Source organism: Felis catus, chromosome F1 (assembly GCF_018350175.1).
Source record: "Felis catus isolate Fca126 chromosome F1, F.catus_Fca126_mat1.0, whole genome shotgun sequence".
Lineage (NCBI taxonomy): Eukaryota > Metazoa > Chordata > Mammalia > Carnivora > Felidae > Felis > Felis catus.
In genome coordinates this window covers 43,615,765-43,635,190 of record NC_058384.1, presented here as the reverse complement: position 1 = coordinate 43,635,190, position 19,426 = coordinate 43,615,765, and the positions used below count along the sequence as shown (strand labels likewise).

At 53.6% G+C, this 19,426-nt stretch overlaps 1 protein-coding gene and 1 long non-coding RNA gene across 6 annotated transcripts in view; one reads left to right on the top strand and one right to left on the bottom strand.

The window, feature by feature from the left end:
• Nucleotides 1-10,210, bottom strand: part of MFSD4A (major facilitator superfamily domain containing 4A) — a 30,740-nt gene extending 20,530 nt beyond the window's left edge. For 3 of the 5 annotated variants that reach the window (XM_023247210.2, XM_023247211.2, XM_023247214.2), the window contains exon 1: nt 9,902-10,210. In XM_023247210.2, coding sequence (XP_023102978.1) covers nt 9,902-10,131 — 230 coding nt within the window. In that variant the 5' untranslated portion in view covers nt 10,132-10,210. Of the gene's footprint in view, nt 1-3,362; nt 4,980-9,901 lie in introns of those variants that run through there. The other 2 variants (XM_023247212.2, XM_019822121.3) reach the window with 2 other exon arrangements.
• LOC111558327 lies at nt 9,967-12,295 on the top strand. Its single transcript, XR_002739054.2, has 3 exons — nt 9,967-10,072; nt 10,799-10,954; nt 11,199-12,295. It is a non-coding gene; the product is annotated as an uncharacterized LOC111558327 (long non-coding RNA).
• The last annotated feature ends 7,131 nt before the right edge of the window (nt 12,296-19,426 follow it).

The following is a 19,426-nucleotide window of genomic DNA, read 5'->3' as shown; positions in this document are numbered from 1 at the left end:
TCAATGGCTTACTTAGAAAAGATTACATACAAAGATATTTCTGCTCCTCTCATGGATGTACAGGAGGAGCCTGCTTCGGGCGTCTCATGGGTACGGTGCCGAACGCATGAAACTGGAGGTGGGACCCGGGGTGGGACCCGATTTCCAAAACATCCCCTCCCACCCCCCAGCGGGGCTGCTCTGGAAGGGAGGCCCGGTGGCTGTCCTCACTGAGAGGTGTCTGGGAGGTGACCTTCCCCCAGAGGAGCCCACAGCAGGCAGGCTGAGGGCCTGTCCCCCCATGAGTGAGTAAATGGAATGTCTAGGGCTCTCTCAAGATCTTTTTGGTACCCCCTACCTAATAAGCAGACTCTGAGCAAGGAAGGATGCCTTGTATTTTCTGGAACCAGGCTGAAAGGCTAATGTGAGTGAAGGAGGTTGGGCAGCAAGAAGGTTCTGGGGATGCCTGGCCGGCTCAGTTGGCAGAAGATACTACCCTTGATCTCAGGGTTGGGAGTTCAAGCCCCATGTTGGGCACGAAACCTACTTAAAAAAAAAAAAAAAAGGTTCTGGAAGACAGAGGCTATAAAGGAAATTTCTCAGATTATGAACAGCTGTTCTGGCAGCTGGACCTGGAGAGGTGGGCGGGAGGAGGGGTGTGTGGCCAGAAGACATATGTGTTTCCAGCACATTAAGAAAAAGAAGGGGGCCCCCAGGAGAGCCCTCGGGCTGCGTCCTTCACCAGAAGTGCTTGCCTCTGACCCCCGGGGCCCTCAGCTTCTCCTTCTGGCCCACCTTTGATTAAATCCTTTATCAGAAGGGCTCTGCTGATAGCATCCGTTATTTTCTCTTTTCTTGTTTCCGGGCTGATCTGCTGGGCAGATAACTGATCACGATCCCTGCCTGATCCCAACCCTGCGTGAGCAGGGAGAGGGGACTCCCTTCACCTCGGCCACTAGGAGGAGGACAGGGAGGGCTGTGTTGTGGGGAGGCCTGTTGAGGTCCTTCCCGGGTTCCCTCCACCATCCTGTTCCCTCTGGCATCCTCCCCCCGCCCCTGCTCTGCAGGTCCCCGGTGCTGACAGCCTGGACTGCTCACTGAGGTTCATGCATTTCCGCCTCCTGCAACCTGGCCTCCGAATCTCCCTTTCCTCCCCGGTGCCCAGCACAGAGGCGATGCCCATTTCTCCACAGGTGATGAACACAGCAAGCTTCTCATTATAGCTCTCTCTCTCTCTCCCTTTCCTCTGCCTGCACAAGGATCTCAGGGTTGGGAGTTCAAGCCCCATGTTGGGCATGGAACCAGCCTTATCCTGGCTGGCCTCACTTCAGGGATGGCAAGAGGGTCCCCTGTCTCCCCTTCAGATATTCTCCCCATTGAGCTGGCACACGGGATGGCTTGCCCTTTCCACCACCTCACTCACCACTTTACGGTAACGCATGGAGGTCCCACGTCAAGGGCACACACTCTCTTAAAGAATTAACGCATTATCATTATTGCCCTGAGAAACCTAGACGAACGTGGTTAATGATCAGCCCTGTAGCAAAGTCCCAGGATCGGGAAACTGAGAGGGAAGGAAGGCTGCGAGACAAGAAAATGACAACTAACGTGCTTACGGTGCCCGAGACATTTGGTGCACACGACAGTGCCCGCGGGCAGGCTCTGCAGTTGTGCCTCTTTGACCCCCCAGTAAACTGAGGCAGAGAAAGACTACAAAAGCCACTGACAGTCTGGACTCAAACCCAGATCATCTTGATAACCCCTATGCCATGCTGCTTTTCCATGGAGGAGAGAGAGAGAGAGAGAGACAGCGGCAGAGACAGAGACAGAGCTTGCGCGTGTGTGTAAAAGGGCTGCTGCTGGGCCACAGACTCAGCAGGGCTGGGGAGAGGGGCGGCCAGAAGAGAGCAGGGGCCAGAGTCAGCAGAGCCTCGTTTGGCAGGCTTAGAGGCAATGGGGGAACAGCTGTTCACCGGGGCATGAGCCCCCAGGGGTCCCTCTGCTGGTGTCATGGCAGCTCCAGACCCTTCGTGTTATAACCGCTGGTCCCACTGCAGGCCTCCCAAGGCATCCGCTGCAGCCGTTAGTGCAGAGGCCCCCATGCCTGGCACCTTGCTCGGCCCTGAGAAGGCGCGCCCTCCGGGGCTGCTGGATGTTGCTGGTCAAATGAGAAACGTGCTTGCGGAAGCTCGTCTTGTGACCCCACACAGGACGGCCTGGAGACTTGGGAGGCTGATGTGGGAGTTGTACGGGGTGACACTCAGACGGAGTCAGAGACAGAGACCGAGAGACAGAGGCAAGAGACGAAGACTCAGGTAGGGCCCGGATGCCAGTGGAGCAGCAGGAGGCTGGGGAGATGGGAGGGGGGTGTGGAGGGCTGGGGTCATGGTGGGCTGACCGTCTAGGCCTCTCCTCTCCCCTATTGTACCCTCTCACCTCGTCATTTCTGAGAAGGACACTTGATGCCCATGGCCGGGGTGGGGGGGAGGGATTTTTGTTCCCAGGCCCAGCGACGGACAGGAAAGGATAAGGAGAAAACAGAAAGGAGAGGCTGGAGGAAAACTGGCCGGGGGAGGCCCCTTCCTGCATCTGCTACCAGCCCCTGAGCCATGATCTGAAGCTGCCGCCTACCAGCCGGGGCTGCAGAGGGCTAAGCCCATACCGGGCCCGCGGTTCCCGGGCACTGGGAAATGGAGACGGGTCCCCAGTAAGCGGGAGCAGCCGTAGCACAAGAAAGCCTGTGTTTCAATCCCGGGCTGCCCGCCCTCCCCAGTCTCTCCAGCAAGGCTGTGCCTGGGCATTCCAAAACCCAGCCTGAACAAATTTCTTTAGATCGGAACATTGCTGCCAAGAGAAAAGAAGTCCCAGATACACCCCAGAGCCAGACTGAAATATACTAATTGGCTTGGTCACTTAATGGTTTAGTCAAAGGCCCCTTCTAGGAATGTGGGCAATTTCAAAATTATGGAATAATAATGTCAAAACAGCTTTGGCGGCACGGATGTGGTGGGATCTGTAGTCAGACTGGTCCTCGTGTAGACAAATGTCAAATCTCTATGTTGTACACTTGGAACGACATAATATGTATGCCAACTATACTTCAATAGAAAATTTTTAGAAGAGGGGGCACCTGGGTGGCTCAGTCAGTCAAGCGTCCGACTCTAGATCAGGTCGTGATCTCACGGCTCTTGAGTTCGAGCCCCGCATCGGGCTCCATGCTGACAGCTCAGAGCCTGGAGCCTGCTTCGGATTCTGTGTCCCCACCTCTCTCTCTGCCCCTCCCCTGCTTGTACTCTGTCTCTCTCCCCTTCAAAACTAAACATTTTTAAAAGATTTTTAAAAAAGGAAAAGAAAATTGAAAAAAAGACTGGTCCTAGACCTACCTCTGTCACTTCCCAGCAGGCGGCTCCGGACGAGGCACTGACACATCGCTCCTTAGAGCCTCGGTTTTCTCCGTGATAAAATGGGGCCAGTAAGCTCTGTCTCCTGAGGCTGCCGTGCGGAGTCAGTGTGATGCTACAGTCCTTGGCTCACTCGCTGGGATTTGGCCCTGGCCACTGGCAGTCCCCCTCCTCGGTGCTCACCCCCCTCCCTGCCAGCAGCCAGGCCCAGGGAAGTCCGCTCAGCAGAGATGGGTGCCAGCTCCTGGATTCTCTGTTCCCACTGCAGCGCCCTCTGGGGTGACCCTGGGAGGCTGGTGTGGGAACTGCTGGAGCAGCAGCAAGGACCTAATAATCCTACCCCTCACTGTATAGATCAGGAGCCAGGCCCAGACAGGGGAAGAGAGTCAGGATCCAGTTTCTGGACTCCCATTCCAGGCTAAAGCCAGCATTGTGTTATTGATCTTTCCTCCCCTGATCTCGAACTCAAAGGTTAATTCAGGCCAGTTAAAGTTGGGGGGGGGAGCAATCCCCCAAGGCCTGGGGAGATGTAGGAACAGCTTAGACCGTCGAGGGAACCCTTCCTCAGGAAGCCTGAGAAATGTCCAAGTTACTCATTGACGGCTCCAAGTGGCAGGTGAAACGGGGGAGAGAGAGCAGGTCCTCCCCCAGCCTGGCGGTGGCTCTGCGGGAGGTGCCCGCCCCACCAGTGTGCTGTGTGACCTTGAACACGCTGCTGACCCTGTCAGCCCAGGTGCTCTGCTTTACCCAGAGGGCACACGTGATCGCCTTGACCTGGCGTTGCCAGGAGTGGCGGCTCTGGCCCTCCTGGTTCTGTGATAAGAGGAGGGGGGGCTGCCTGGCTCCAAACCAGAGGAAGGGCATAAACAGTAAGATGCCAGCCAGCCCGTCCTGCCCTCCACGTCCCAGGGGTGGGTAAAAATGCTGCTGACGACCGCTCCATGCCACCTCCATGGGAGTGACTCCAGCATGGGCACTGACATTCTCACACCCTTGCCTCAAGGCATCCCCCTGTCCACCCTGATAATCTTCCTGGAGGGACCAGGGAAGAGGAGAAGTGCCCAGAACCCAGGAAGCGTCAGCGGCAGCCTGAGCCTCTCTCCAGCCCAAAAGGAGCCGGCAGCCTCCAAGAGAGGAGTCGGGGTCTGGGACAAGAAACCAGGAGTCAAGGCCACAGCCTGGGAGCTAGGGCAGGCTGGAGAATAGTTTGAGCCGGCCAAGAGGGAAGGGGCAACTTTTGCCTTCTCGTGGCTCCCCTCTAACTGGCCGCTCCCATACTGACACCCCCGCTTGGTCAGGGCCCTGTGTTAAGGCTGGGGACACCCAGAGGGAGGAACAAGAAAGACTGCCTTTGGGGAGATCCCAGCCCAAGGCAGGGCTCAGGCCCTATTAGACTCAGGTGGGGGGGCACACCCTGTGTGTGACGACCTGCCTGGTGCGCTGGGGTGCTGGCCTTGCAAGGATGGTCTAGCGGCTCTGTCCGCCTGGAACCCCTCCCCTGCAGCTCTTCACACGCATGGCTCTCTCCTGTCATTGGCATGTCAGCTCCACTGTCCCCTCCTCAGAGGAGCTTCCCCTGACCACCTGGTGAAAGAACCCCCCCCCCCCACAACACTCGTCCTGCTTTGTTTCTTTCACTACAACGGTCCTCCAGAGCACAAGCTCCTTGAGAGCAGGGACCTTGTCTATCGTATTCTCCCCTAAACCGGGGTTTGGCTCGAAAGATGCTTGTTGGACAAGTGAATGAAGGGGTGGGATGAGTTTTGAGATTTTGTTTTCATTTAAAAAATTGAGATAGGGGCAGTGGAGCGTGCGACTCTCGATCTCGGGGTTGTGGGTTCGGGCCCCACGTTGGGTATAGAGATTACTTAAAAAAATAAAAATCTTAAAAAAAAATGAGGTATAATTTACATACCATAAAACTCATCTGTTCAAAGTGTATAATTCAGTGGTTTTTAGTATGTTCAGAGCTGTGAACCCGTCACCAGAACCTAAATTTAGGGCATCCCCCCCTCACCCCTATACCCAGAGAAACCCTATACCCGTCGGCAGCCACTCCCCATTCCTCTCCACATCCTAGAAACCTACTGCTCTACTATATTTTCCCATTCCGGACTCTCATGCAAATGAAACCACACAGCCTGTGGTCTTTTGTACCTGGCTCCTTGCACTTAGCATGACGTTTTCGAAGTTCCTCCATGTTGTAGCATCTATCAGGACCTCATTCCTTTTTCCGGCTGAATACTACTCCACCGCACGGGTGAACCACATTTCATTTGTCCATCCATCCATCGATGAACATTTGGTTTGCTTCCACTTCTTGGCTATTAGGAATAATGCTGCTTGGGGCGCCTGCGTGGCTCAGTCAAGTAAGCCTCTACCTTCAGCTCAAGTCATGATCTCGCAATTCGTGGGTTCAAGCCCCGCGACGGGCTCTGTGCTGACAGCTCAGAGCCTGGAGCCTGCTTCAGATTCTGAGTCTCCTTCTCTCTCTGCCCCTTCCCAGCTCACACTCTATTTCTCTCAAAAATAAATAAAATCTTTTTAAAAACCGGCTAATGCTGCTATAAACATTCCTGTACAAGGTTTTGTGTTGACAGGTCTTAATATACCTAAGAGTGGCATTGCTGGGTCTTATGGTAATTCCCACACTGAGATGAGTTTTCAAAGCAAGAACGGTGTCTGGGGCCAGACCCCAAGTAGGCTTTCAGCCCAGGTTTTCTGTGTGCTCAAAGGGAGACAAACTGCTGGAGGGAGAGGCAGAGGCTTTTTAGACGGGAGACCGACCAGGGGCCCAGCTCAGGGGAAGACACTGGCTTTTGTACTGTGTTCCAGAAACTTCAGGGGGCCAGCATCTTGGGGAAGCAGGGCTGATGGTGGCCTGGGAAACCTTGCAGGGAAGACTAGGTTTCATGCAACGGGCAGGAGGGAGGCAGAGCTGGGTCTTGGGCAGGGCAGGACTTGTAGGTATTTGGGGAAAATGATAGGTAGAGAAGGAGGCAGTGAATAGGGTAGAGGAGAAGAGCCCAAGCCTTCAATTAAGAGGGTGCATGCAGGGCAGAGGCCAAGGTGAGGCTGGGAGAAGGCTGGGGAAGGTCTGAAAGCCATTTATCTACCCTGATGCCTTTGAGATAAAGGGGTCTCCCAAACTGCCCAGGGTGGTTAGACAGGTCCCCAAGAAACCAAGAAAACAAAAACCCTAACCTTTTATCTAAATACGCCTTTCTCTTTCCTGTCTGACAAAGCACATACCTATACACCCTGCCAACCAGGTGGCTTTGCAGTTTTCTCTTCTCTGAATGGTTCCCTGCTCTCGATACGCAAGATATTTCTAAGGAAGGTCTAGTCCAGATTCTTCTGACTCTAATTGTACCCGTCTCCCTCTTGGCCTGCACATGGTAGCTTCCCTCAAGATCTGTCTGTGCTAGAAGCTGGGGGTGGGGCCGGGGGCGGGAGGGGGGGGTCGGTAACTGATCCTGAGCAGAGAGCTCCTGTGCTGTCCTGTCCGGTCCCGCTCTAACGCCCGAGGCTGTCCACACGCAGACCGTCCAATGCGTGCCCCCACGGAGGCATCCAGAAACCCTCTTCAGCCCTGGTCCTCAGTCTGGGCCCAGCAGCAGGCAGGACTGGGGCTGTCCCGAGCCCCTCACCTCTCCCGTGTGTCTGTCTGTACCGGCTGGCTCTTGCCATTTGTTAAACCAACCCCCATCCCCCTCACAAGTAACAGCCTGGCCACACTGCTCTCTCGGGTAATCACTTAAGCTGAAAAGCACTTGGTGTGGGGGTGGGGGGGTATTAGCATTTGAATTTGTGGTCAGGCTCCAAGCGATCAAGCTTTAGTGGCCGCTTTTAGGGCTACTGGAGGTTCTGTCTGTTTTGAGAAATGGGGGACTGTGATGAGTCGTCCGGACCTAACTAGGTTGTCACTTTCCTTTATACACAAATCCTGCATTCCTCCCGAAGTCCACTTCGCTCCTAGCCAAAGGAAAGGGTTCTTTATGACATTTTGTTTGGGGGCTGGGAGGACTGAGGTCCAGGACTTAAATGTGAGCCTGAACTGATAGGACTCAGGCCCTCCACCTGACCCCTCAGATCCCTCCTTCCCAGAGGCGTCAGCTCAGGAATACTCAGCCCCATGCCTTTGCCTGGTGAGGACAGGGTATAACTTGTACCCTACGCAGTTCGAGAGGACTACTCAGAAAGCAAGAGCCATTTCCCGGGTATCTGGTTCCAGAGACAAATGCCTGGGTTCAAAACCTGACTCAATAGCTGTATGATGCGACCTGGGGCAAGTTTCTTTTTTCTTTTTTTTTTTTAATTTTTTAAAATGTTTATTTATTTATTTTGACAGAGAGAGGAGGAGAGGAGGGGCAGAGAGAGACGGAGACAGAATCCTAAGCAGGCTCCGCACAGTCAGCACGGAGCCCGATGCGGGGCTCAAGTCCATGAACCGGAGAGCGATCATGACCTGAGCCGAAATCCGGAGTGGGACGCTCAACCGACTGAGCCACCCAGGGGCCCTCGGGGCAAGTTTCTTAACCTCTCTGTGCCTCAGCTTCCTTAGGCACAAAATAGAAACAACAGTACTACTCTGTAGGGCTGTCGTGAAGTTTAAATGAGTTGCTACGAACAGTGAGGAGCTAAGAACAGTGCCTGGCATTGAGAAAGAGCTCTCCGAAGTTAGTTTTATTATTAGCATTATTTTTCTTCTCTGTGAGCCGGTTTCCTGCCCCACGACCCTTTCCACTGCCTGCTCAGAGCTCCTTGTTGAGTAAGGAGCCCCGAGGGAGGTGCACAGCAAGCAAGGAAGAGATGGCCCCTTTGGGTGTGTGTCTGTTTCTGTTGTTGCTTTCACCGAACCTGGCCGGCCAACCTGCCCTTTCAAATTACTCCCATTCCCCTTCCTGTTCTTTGCACTACACATGTTCCTAAAAAGTGCCAGGTAAGGGATGTTTTGTAAGGCAAAACACGCTTTTAAAGGAAGGAGAGAAAACAGAAAAACACCCTGATAGATTTCTAATTAAACCTCTAGGCAGAATCGAGAAGCATCCTGAGCTTTCTCTTAAGATTTGCGGAATCCCCCATGCATCCAACCTTGCACAAACCCCAAAGAAAAACCAGTGTCCACGAGACTTGCCTCTCAAGAGAATTCTTCCGTTTACAAAAGAATTTGATAATGGGGATAATCACTCCCTAATTGGGAATGTTTTGTCAGTTGGGCGTCCTAAAGTGGGATCTGTCTGTATGATGCCTGTGTTCTCTCCATCAGCTCAGGGGTACCTCTAGGAGCGAGCCCAGGGTGAGAGCACCTGGCTGGGCATGCCCCCTACCCCCGTTTCTCTGGGATAGCCCAACCGGGGTTTTGTTCCTGGGCCTTCCGCTTGCTCGAGTCCATGCAGCCCAGAAAACCACCCAGCCAGGAACCAGAACCAGGGAAATCTCCAGCAGCCTCCAGTTTGCAAGCCATCTATCCCCTGCTTTTGGGTCTGTTTTCCCAGCTGCTCTAGGCGAGCAATCCTGCTGCCTTTCCGGAGGGCTCCGCGGGGGCGGCCCTGTCCAACGTGAGCCCGGGGGAGAAGGAGGCTTTGCGATGGTATCCAAAGGGGGCATCTTTCGCGGCCATGGCAGGCCGAGTCCCGAGCAGAGGCCAAGGAAGAGTTAACATGGCGTGGGAGAAGTGGAGGGGAACCCTGGCCCCAGAGTTGGAGGGTCAACTTACCCAAGCTGTGCGTGGGACAGCCCTCCCCTCCCCTACCTGGCCCTAGTAATTTGGTGCTGAGCGTCTCCCAGGCAGAAGGGCTTGGCCTCCGGAGGCCGATGCGGGAACCCTGACTCCCTCTGAAGCAGGGACACACAGGACCCAGCAGCCCCGCAGCCCCGGGGGGGGGGGGGGAAGGGACAGCGTGTGTCAGCTGAACCGGAGCTGATGGCCTGAGTGGAGCCCGCCCCAAGGCGCTCTGTCAAGCCGCAGCCAGCCCTGGCACCTGGCACGGCCCCTGAGGTGACACTCCCACTCTCCTTCCACCTCACTTCCAATTCCGCCCCCGGCAGCAGGGGCTACTGACAAACCTGAGACCCGCGGTGCGGGAGGGAGACGCCGTCCCACCGCCCCCGGTTCCATCACCCCTGGGCCCGTGGCGCGTGGGTGGGGGAGCGGGTGAGGGCCGGGTTTAACCCCCTGGCGGGGGTGAGCGAAGGCAAATAAATAATCCAGAAGTCACCTTCAGTCTCTGGAGAGACTTTTCCGGGGAGAGCCGGGGTGGGGGAGGGAGGCAGTCCAGCTAAGGCGGGGCGCGGCTGGCGGCGCTGGGAGAGGTGGTCGCCGCCCGCCAGAAGGCGAGGGCGCCCCGCGGCCCCAGCCCCGCGGGGGCAGGGACGCGGGCGGCGGGAAGGGAAGGGATGCAAGGGAAGGAGAGGAAGGAAGGGAAAGGAAGGGAAGGGAAAGGAAGGGTCGGCGCGGCCGTGCGGAGGAGCGGCGGGGGCTGGGGGCTGCGGGGCTCCCGCGCGGGCCCGGCACTCACGTCCTCTTGAAGACGCCCCCGAGGGCGCTGCCCAGCAGGAGGCAGAGCTGCTGCGAGAAGAAGACCCAGGAGATCTGGGGCAGCGAGCTGTGCGTCTGGCAGCGCAGGTCCAGCAGCGTGGGCCCCAGGAAGGCGATGCACAGGCCGAAGCTGAAGAAGACGCTCCAGTAGGTGAGCGTGGGCTGCAGGTTGCGGCGAAGCAGCCCCGACACGCGGCCGTCGCAGCCCATGGCCCCGGCTGGCGGGCTCGGCGGCTGCTGGCTCCGCGCGCCGGTGCCCGAGTGCCGCGCCGCCCGCGGGAGGGCCGGCCGGGCAGGGGAGGCCGGCGGCCGGGAGGGAGGGGCGGGGAGGGGCGGCCCGGCGAGGGGCCCCGCCCTCGGGCCCGGGGAGCAGCGGGGGCGCCTCTGCGGCCGCCTGGCACCGCGTCGGGGCCCGCGCCCTCCTCGCGCGCGGCCGGGCGCCGGCCTCCCCCTGCTTCCCGAACGCACGCTCACCCTCCCCGGCGGCAGGAGACCGACCGCCTGCAGCGCTTCGCCCCCACCCCCTCTCCAGCTGTCCGTCCCACCCGCGTCCGTGCACAGCCCCGCGGGGGCGGAGGGGCCCGCGCGCCCATTGCAGAGCTGGGCAAACTGAGCCCGAGAGACGTCCCGGACGCTCGGAGAGGCTGGAGAGCGGGACCTTCCAGCGCTTCGCCTAGGCTTGGGGAGCTACAATCCCCACCCTCACCTCCCAACCTGGCCTGGGCTTTGCGGTGGAGGAACCCCCCCCCCCCCAGCACAGCGCCCCCCCTACACCTAGGTGCTTCACAGATGCACTTCAAGGGTCTGACAGCGCCCCCATCGGCCCCCAGAATAGAAGATAAAATCTCCTACATACATTTTTTTTTTCCTTTGGGAGAGTGTTCATGGCTTTCATTGGACCCTCGAGAGGATAAGCATTTTAGACAGAAAACCTTGGAACTATCCGATCTGCACCCGAAGCTCCGCCTGAGAGCTGGTCTTCCCCGGCCGCATCTCTGCGCGCTGGACAGGTGCAGGAAGGAGGAAGATGAAGGTGTTCTCTCCAAACTCCACTTCTCGCCTTCTTCCTAGTGGGGGGCGGGGGTGGGCAGCGATCTGGAGGAGTCCCAAGAGGAGTTGGGAAGTAATCCTCCAGGGGTAAAAAGGGTCCTGGGGGAGAATTCCTTTTTTGCTGGAAAAAAACGGATGGGGGAGTGGGGTGAGAGGTGTCACTCTCCAGACCAGTAGTCCTTGGAGGAGCTTGCGGCTGGGCTGACACAGGCTGTCCCTCCCCCCAGGTGGCTATAGAACTGGCGAGTCCTGTGTGGTCCTGCTTCTGAGGGAGCCAGGGTTCCTGCATTGGCCCCCGGAGGCGGAGCAGTAAGGTCCAGAGTGTCACTTCTGCTGGTGGTGGCAGGAACCACGACATCATGCCCACTTGGCCCTCCAGGGGGACCAGAGCCGAAAGGGCTGAGGAGGTTGGGGGGCGGGGAGGGAGTGCTCTCCTGACAACCTGGCACGAGGAGGGGGCAATCCACTTTTCTTGCAGGGCTGGCTTCATCTCACAGAGGCACCATCCCTCCTCTCCTCTGAGCACATGGGAGCAGAGCCCCAGGGCCTCTCTGGCTCAGTGGGTTGGTAGGTAGTAAGAGTTATTTATTCAGTAGTGATAATGGAGGGTCTACACAGTATTTGTGGTTCAGTAAAAAGTTCTCCTCTAGGAAAAAAAAGAAATGAATCATAACCACAAGCATTTGGTTGGGTCCTTTCTGCCATTTTCACAGAATTCCAGAACCACAGAAGCTCCGAGTTGGAAAGAACAATCTCCAAATCGAGTCCCCTATCCTCTCCCCATAGTTGCTGATAAATGCTCATCAGTCCTGTTCTTGGCTGATACCTCTTACTGTTGAGGACCTTACCTATCATCTCCTGTGGGTCTGCTTCCAACGTGGGTCAGCTCCAGTTAGGAAGGGTTTCATGCCCCACTGAAATGCCCCTCCCGGTGACTCCCCACCGCCACCCACGGGACAAGTCTAATTGCTCCGCGCATGTTAGCCCTTCACACACACCACCCGGCCCCAGCACTTGGCTTCTCCAGCCCAAACACCTAAAATTCTTTCATGATTTCTATAGATGGTACTCCCCAGATCTATCACCCTACTGGGGCAGCTCCTCCAGCCACAGTAGCCGTGACCCTGGTACAGTGCACCGTGAGGCAGCCCATAGTGTCTGGGGTGCTAGAGGCATTCTATAGCTTGATCCGGGTGGTGGTTACACAGCTATAAACATATGTAAATATTCATTCTTGTACAAACATACGCATGCTTATGATTTGTGTCTTTTACTGTAAGTTACAGTTGGACAAAATAGTGGAAAGTAAAAATAAGTAAACAAATGCAAAGTGAGGCACTTTACTGTGAATACCCAATCCCCTTAGAGTCAAGCCTTCCTTCCTTCCTTTATTTCGCCCTTTCTTTCTTTTTTTTAAATTTTTTAAAGTTTATTATTTATTTTGAGGGAGAGAGAGAGAGCACACAGGGGAGAAGCAGATAGAGAGGAAGAGAGGGAATCCCAAGCAGGCTCTGTGCCAACTTGGGGCTCAGCCTCATCCCACAAAATGCACTGTGAGATCGTGACCTGAGCTGAAACCAAGAATCTGACACTTCACCGGCTGAGCCACCCGGGTGTCCCTCTCTTTCTTTCTTTCGGGCAGAGCCCTGGAGCTGGGACTAGCAGGCAGGGAAACAGGTGAAGCAACGGGGCTCTGTTATGGGGATGCTTCGAGAGCCTGGGGCAGTATCCCATTTTGCCCGGGGAGGGCTTCATTACTGAACTAAGTGTGGAAGGATGGGTGTGTGAAAAGATTTTTCTTCTTCTCTCTTCTTTTTCTTCTCTGTCTCCTGTTTTCCACTATCATCACGCTGTCCACCTCCTTCAGGAACCTTTCCTGGACAAATTCTATCCAATCCCTAAATTCTAGCCAGCCCCTGATTGACTTCTTGCCCCTACAATCTTCACAGCTGTATCCATGGATTGTTAGGTTCCTCTTCCTGTCACCCAGCCTCCCTTGCAGTCAGTGAAACGGTGAGTTCTTAAGGGCCTGGGACATATTTACCTATATTTTTGACTCTCCCCACCTCCACCCAGGTGCCTCACTGAATGCCTTTCAGATAGCGAGTCCTGGATAAACAGCTGGGGAACTGAGTTATTTGCACGTTGCCTTTAACAATTATTTTTGGCTTTTCATTTACATATCTTATCTCCCAGCGATAACAAGTTCCCCAAGGGCAGAGGCTGTCCTATATTTCCCGTGTCGAGTATTCAAGTATCTAACCCTAGCTGGGCACCCTGTGGTCACTCTTAAATTTTACAGAAAAACCTTGGATGGTCCCTTAGCCACTGTCTGATTTCCCTCCTTGTAAATTGGAAGGGAATGATCCCTGTCCCTCACTAGCTCTGGACAGCAGTTTGAGACGCTCAAAAACGGAAAAACTGACTGCACTGGCAGAAAAGATCTGTAGGAGTGAAGGGTCCTCAGGCTCTTGCTGACTGAAACCTATTTCTTTGTCTCAAGGGTCGCCTCCTCTGGAGAGCTTTCCCTGACCTTCCTAGGGCCCCAAACTACATCATTGCTGATCACCTGTCTACCGCCTCTCCTCCAAGGCAAGGGCCACGGGGTTTGTTCGTCACTGAGTTGCCAGGACTGGCTCTGTGGTGAGAGATGTTTGCCCTACAGTGACTCCCACTTAGTCCTTGAAGTTGATAAACAATAAATCAATTGTATATTTTGGACCATCAACAGTGATCTACATCCGGGAAACATTCAGGGAGAAAGCAAACAAGATGATATAACAGAGAGTGAAATAAAAGCCACGTACTCTCACTACCAACCTTTCACGTACGTGGGAGCTGCCCAAATTCCTTAGTGCACAGAATCGCGACTGTATTTTGTCTTTGTTACTGTTTCCGTTAGGATTGAAAACCTTAGGGGCGCCTGGGTGCCTCGGTTGGTTAAGCGTGCGACTCTTGATCTCGGCTCAGGTCATGATCTCATGTTTGTGGGATCAAGCCCCGAACTGGACTCTGCTCTGGAAGTGTGCAGCCAGCCTGCTTGGGATTCTCTCTCTCTCTCCCTCCCTCTCTCTGCTCCACTCACGTGCTCTCTCTCTCTCTCAAAATAAATAAGTAAACATTTTTTAAAAAGAATTGAAAACCTTGAATATTAAAACGTGCAAAGAGAAACGTTTTGATTATCAAGGCCTAGAGGAGGTCACTTAGACTTGGGCCTGATTTCATGTTGGGCAGAATCCGCTAAGTGACCGTGGGCCTGCTCTCGGTCCCCAGGACCCTCTGGACTCTGCTTCCCGGACCCTGAGGAGGCAAGGCGGGTGCAGTAGAGTGAAGTCTCTGGTTCAAGGTCATTAAGCACATCTGCAGTTCCTTTGGCCATTCTAGGGAATGAGGCCGCCCCTCCCCCACGTCCGGATTTTATCCTCACAGCCCTGGCGTCATTGCTTTGCCGGTCACAGTGTGGAGAGCGGATTGGCAAGCTCTGTCTGGGGTTGGCATGGGGTGGGTGGCAGACAACTTGGTGCCAAGGACTGTACCCAGATGCCCCAGCCCCCCTACCCCACATAAATGCTGACAGCAGAGATGGGTATGTGTACAAAAAGTCTCCTTTGCCAAATAGCTGGGCGAACCGAGTTCTCAGCCTGCGTGGAGAAGTGGGGGGGTGGTGACTGCAGGTTCCAAGAAGGATAGAAGAGGTGGGAGCCGGTAAGATGGCCCAGAGGCATCTTAAGAGTTAGACCGGTGGCCGCATGCATCCTGGAGAGAATATAGCATAGCAGTTAGCTGCTGCTGAATGCATGTTAGTGCTTAAAAGGGCTCGTTAAAGCCAGTCTCGCTTTGAGGGTTGGAAAGACCTCTGAAATTATCCTTCCACTCAGAAATGGAATTCTATTCATGGCATTGCTCAGCCTAAGCTTTAGCACGTCCAGGCTTGGGGTCGAGTGTGAGATGTGTGTGAAAACTGAGCCTTGGTTTCCTCTTCTCTAAAATGGGGAGAACAAGGGCGCCTGGCTGGCTCGGCCGGTAGAGCATGGGACTCTTGACCTCAGAGCCGTGTGTTCAAGCCCCGTGTTGGGTGTAGAGATTACTTAAAAAAATAAATAAATAAAGCAGGAAGAATCATGTCTCCCTTACTGTGAGAAAATGTAGACGGAGTGCAACACAGGAGGTGTAGATATTAAGAATCTGGTATACCAGATTCTCAATAAGTTCTCCTCCTCCTCCTTCCTCACTGCAACAGCACAAACTGCTCTATGGTTTTTTACACGAATACAGTGGCTAGCAAAATATGACCAGCAGCATCAGTATGTCCTGGGAAGCTGCTAGACGCGAAGATTCTCTAGGGGCGCCTGGCTGACCCAGTTGGCAGAGCATGTGACTCTTGATCTCGGGGTTGTAAGTTTGAGCTCCCCGTTGGGGTGCGAGATTACTTAAGAGCAAAATCTTAAAGAAACGGAAAGGCAGATTCTCACTCCTGCTCCAGACTGGATCAGAAAGTCTGGGGGTGCGGCTCAGTCATCTGTTTTAATAACCCCCCCCCCAGGGTATTCAGATGTGGCTACAGTCTGAGAATTAGTGCTCTCGGGTCACAGAGGAAGAGTCTAATTCCCATTCTACGGCGAGCCATTCACTATTGAAGACATCCTTCACGTTCTCCCTAGGTTTCACTGTCCCCAGCAACATCCTCTCAACTTCCTTCAGCCATCGGTCGTTGGCCATGTATTCCAGACCCCTCGCCAGGCTTCTTTCCCATCATGCCATGCTCTGATTGTTAGTGACCCTCATAAAAATGGGGGCTGGTTGCACTACACTCAGGGCTCCCGCTTGGTCTCAGCTGCACACAGCGAGACGGGTTTGCCGCCTCCTCCTCTCTAGAAACTTTGACAGCAATATATTGAGTGCCCACTCTGTGCCAAGCACGTGACATATAATAACTTGTTGTTTACTCTTTTTAAAGTAGGCTCTAGGCCCAAAGTGGGGCTCCAACTCATGGCTCTGAGATCAGAGTCCCGTGCTCTACCCACTGAGCCAGCCAGGCACCCCTTGTTTACTTTTTTTTTTTTTTAATTGAGGTTAAACTTACGTACATTAAAATGCACAAGTCTTTTTTTTAAGTTTATTTATTTTGAGGGAGGAGAGGGGCCAAGAGAGAGAGAGGGAGAGGGAGAGAGAATCCCAAGCAGTCTCCGTGCTGTCAGCTCAGACGTGAGATCGTGTGCTCAGACGTGAGATCGACTGTAAGATCATGACCAGAGCCAAAATCAAGAGTCACAGGCTTAACTGACTGAGTCACCCAGGCACCCCTAAAATGCACAAGCCTTAAGTGAACAGAGTGAATTTTTATATGTGTACATACTTTGGGGACCACTACCCAGATCGAGATATAGAATATTTCCGGCACTCACCCCAGAAACAATAGCTTGCTTGCTCAATATTGTGTCTGTGAGAGCCTAAGTTCATTATTGTTCTTTCTTTAAAAAAAATTTTTTTTTAATGTTTATTTTTGAGAGAGAGTGTGAGCAGGGGAGGGGCAAAGAGAGAGGGAGACAGAATCCAAAGCAGGCTCCAGGCCCTGAGCTGGCAGCACAGAGCCTGACGCGGGGCTCAATCCACGGGCTACGAGATCATGACCTGAGCCGAAATCAGACGCTTAACTGACTGAGCCCCCCAGGCACCCCTATGTGCGGCTGGTTTACCGAAGTCCTATACAGTACAGCACACGTGGAATAAAGGGAACGTGGGAGCAGGACAGACCTGCACTGGGTTCTGGCCCTGCCCTCGACGGTGTCGGCTCAGGGCTCGACATTATAAGCCCGATTTTCTTCAACTGTAACGTATCACGTTCTTGCTGGGTTGTGGCGGAACGACATGAGAACACATTCGGGCCTCTGGTAGATCACCGAGGCCGGCGCTGTCTACACCTCCCGGTTGCCTTCCTCTACCCTGAGTCTCATTTGCTTTCAGTGTGGGTTCCTCTTCCCTGCGGGCACACTTTGGGTCCCAACTCAGTCATTCAGCGAAAGGGCAATCCGGGGTAAGGATGACACCTCACATTCACTCATAAAGTGTGGTTACTAATTGTCATCCAAATCACTGAGACACATACTGAACGCTGACCGCCCCCGCCCCGCTAATTCACCTTTCGTTTCGGAGCTCAGGCGAGCTGCTTATCCCGGGGGGAGCCTCCCACCCACCCACTGCTACCCCGGGGGCCTGTGTTCTCTCCGTCTCCACTTACCACCCTTCCTGTGATCACCAGCTGGGGTGTCCTTAACGCGGATCAACTGTCAGCTCCCCGAGGACGGAGGCTGGGTCACACATGAACCCTTCTGTTCTCAGGGGCACAGCACAGCACCTGCCTGGTACACAGCAGACATTCAGAAAATGCCAGTACACGAATTTAAAGTTTACGATAAGCTTGACTTTATGAATAAACTCTGAGGCAAGGGATCACGTTCCTGGGGGATTTCATGACGGATGTACCATTCATCTACTTAATTAGCAATTCTCAGACTTGTCTATATATTGGAATCACCTGGAAGCCGAAGAAAGTCAGACTCTCTTGCGGGTGGAGCCCCGGGTTGGTATTTTGCAAAAGCTCCCCAGGGCTTTCTAAGGTGCAGCCAAGGTCGGAAACCACTGCTCTCCGGAGAATCTACATTTTACCACCAAAGGCTCGTCTGCATATCCTGGCACACTTTTTAGGCCCCTCATTGAAGTGGCCTCATTGAATTGTGTTTGGGCTTTGTGCCTCGCTTGAGGGCCCTCAGGATATGTTAACGGAGTTATGTTTGGTAGGGATGTTGTCGCCGACGGAGCCCTAGATGCAGATGCACAGGAGAGAGTTCTGCTGGGCGTCAGCACCAAGAAAAGCTGTGATTCACCCGAACATTCAGTTCTTTTTTATCGTACGGATGCTGGGAGTCATTTAATTAACACTAGTTCTAAACTGGTAGTAGCTGCTGGAAAGCTCATGGCCAAGGGCATGGTCCACCTCTGTCACCTATACAGAATTTTATTGTATATGTATTGCGTACTGACCTGGTTCCTTTTTATTGTCCGTCCTTTTATTCTCCTTTCCCCATTTTTTTCCATGTTTTTTTTTTTTTAGTTGAGATATAATTCCCATACCATAAAATTCACTCTTAATTTTTTTTTAATTTTTTTTCAACGTTTATTTATTTTTGGGACAGAGAGAGACAGAGCATGAACGGGGGAGGGGCAGAGAGAGAGGGAGACACAGAATCAGAAACAGGCTCCAGGCTCCGAGCCATCAGCCCAGAGCCTGACGCGGGGCTCGAACTCACGGACCGCGAGATCGCGACCTGGCCGAAGTCGGACGCTTAACTGACTGCGCCACCCAGGCGCCCCTAAAATTCACTCTTAAAGCGTACGAGTCAGTGGTTTTTAGTATATTCACAAGACTGTGTGACCGACACCACTACCTAATTCCAGAATGTTTTCATTATCTCAGAAAGAAACTCTATCCCCGTTAGCAGTCACTCTCCCTTCCCCCTGTTCTCAGCCTTTGGCAACCGCTGTCTACCTTCTTTCCTTATAGATTTACTTCTTCTGGACAATTCGGATAAACGAAATCATATAACGTGTGGCCTTTATGTCTAGCTTCGCTCATTTAGCGTGTGTTCCAGGCTCTTCCATGCTGTGACGTGCCTCAGTACCCAGCCCTTTTCGTGGCTGAGCAGTATCCCATTGTACGGATACACCACATTTTGCTTTTCCGTTCATCCGTTGATGGACATTTGGGTTTCCACTTTTGGGGTATCATGGATAATGCCGCTACGAACATTCAGGTACAAGTTTCTATGTGATCCTACTTCGGTTCTCTCGGGCGTCTACCTACCGGTGCATTTGCTGGGCTCACATAGCAACGCTCTGGTTAACTGCTTGAGAATCTTTTCTCACATAATTTTTTTTTTTTTAATCTTGTTGTACTGTATACGTCTCTGTAAGCCTTTACAAATCCTCCCTTTTGGAACGAGGCAGAGTACAAATAAATAAATAAATCCCAAAGCACTCCCAAGCCATCTGTTTAATAATCTGTGCTAGAATTCTGCCAGGATTCTATACTGAGCCGTTTGGTCTATGGTTTCCAGAAATACCTTCTGGCTCTTTGTGAAAATCAGAACGCTTTCTCATCTCCAACGTCGTCAACGTTTATCCTGGTCATTTTTCAGTCCTACCTGCAAGGTACTTCATGACGCAGGTGTCTAATTCCCTTGAATCTGGCCTCCGGCACTCATGTGCTGGCACACAAGCTCTCAGTGCCTGCCTTCTCATTTATCCCGTGATGCAATTAAATTTTTATATCCAAGTACTTCATGCGTAGGGTTGAAAACACAGTTGAACAGAGGAGCCTACGGTGCACAGCCCTACCTCGTCCCTCCTCCCCGCTAACTTCGCCCCCCAGAGGCGACCACTTCTACCTCTGCTGTTC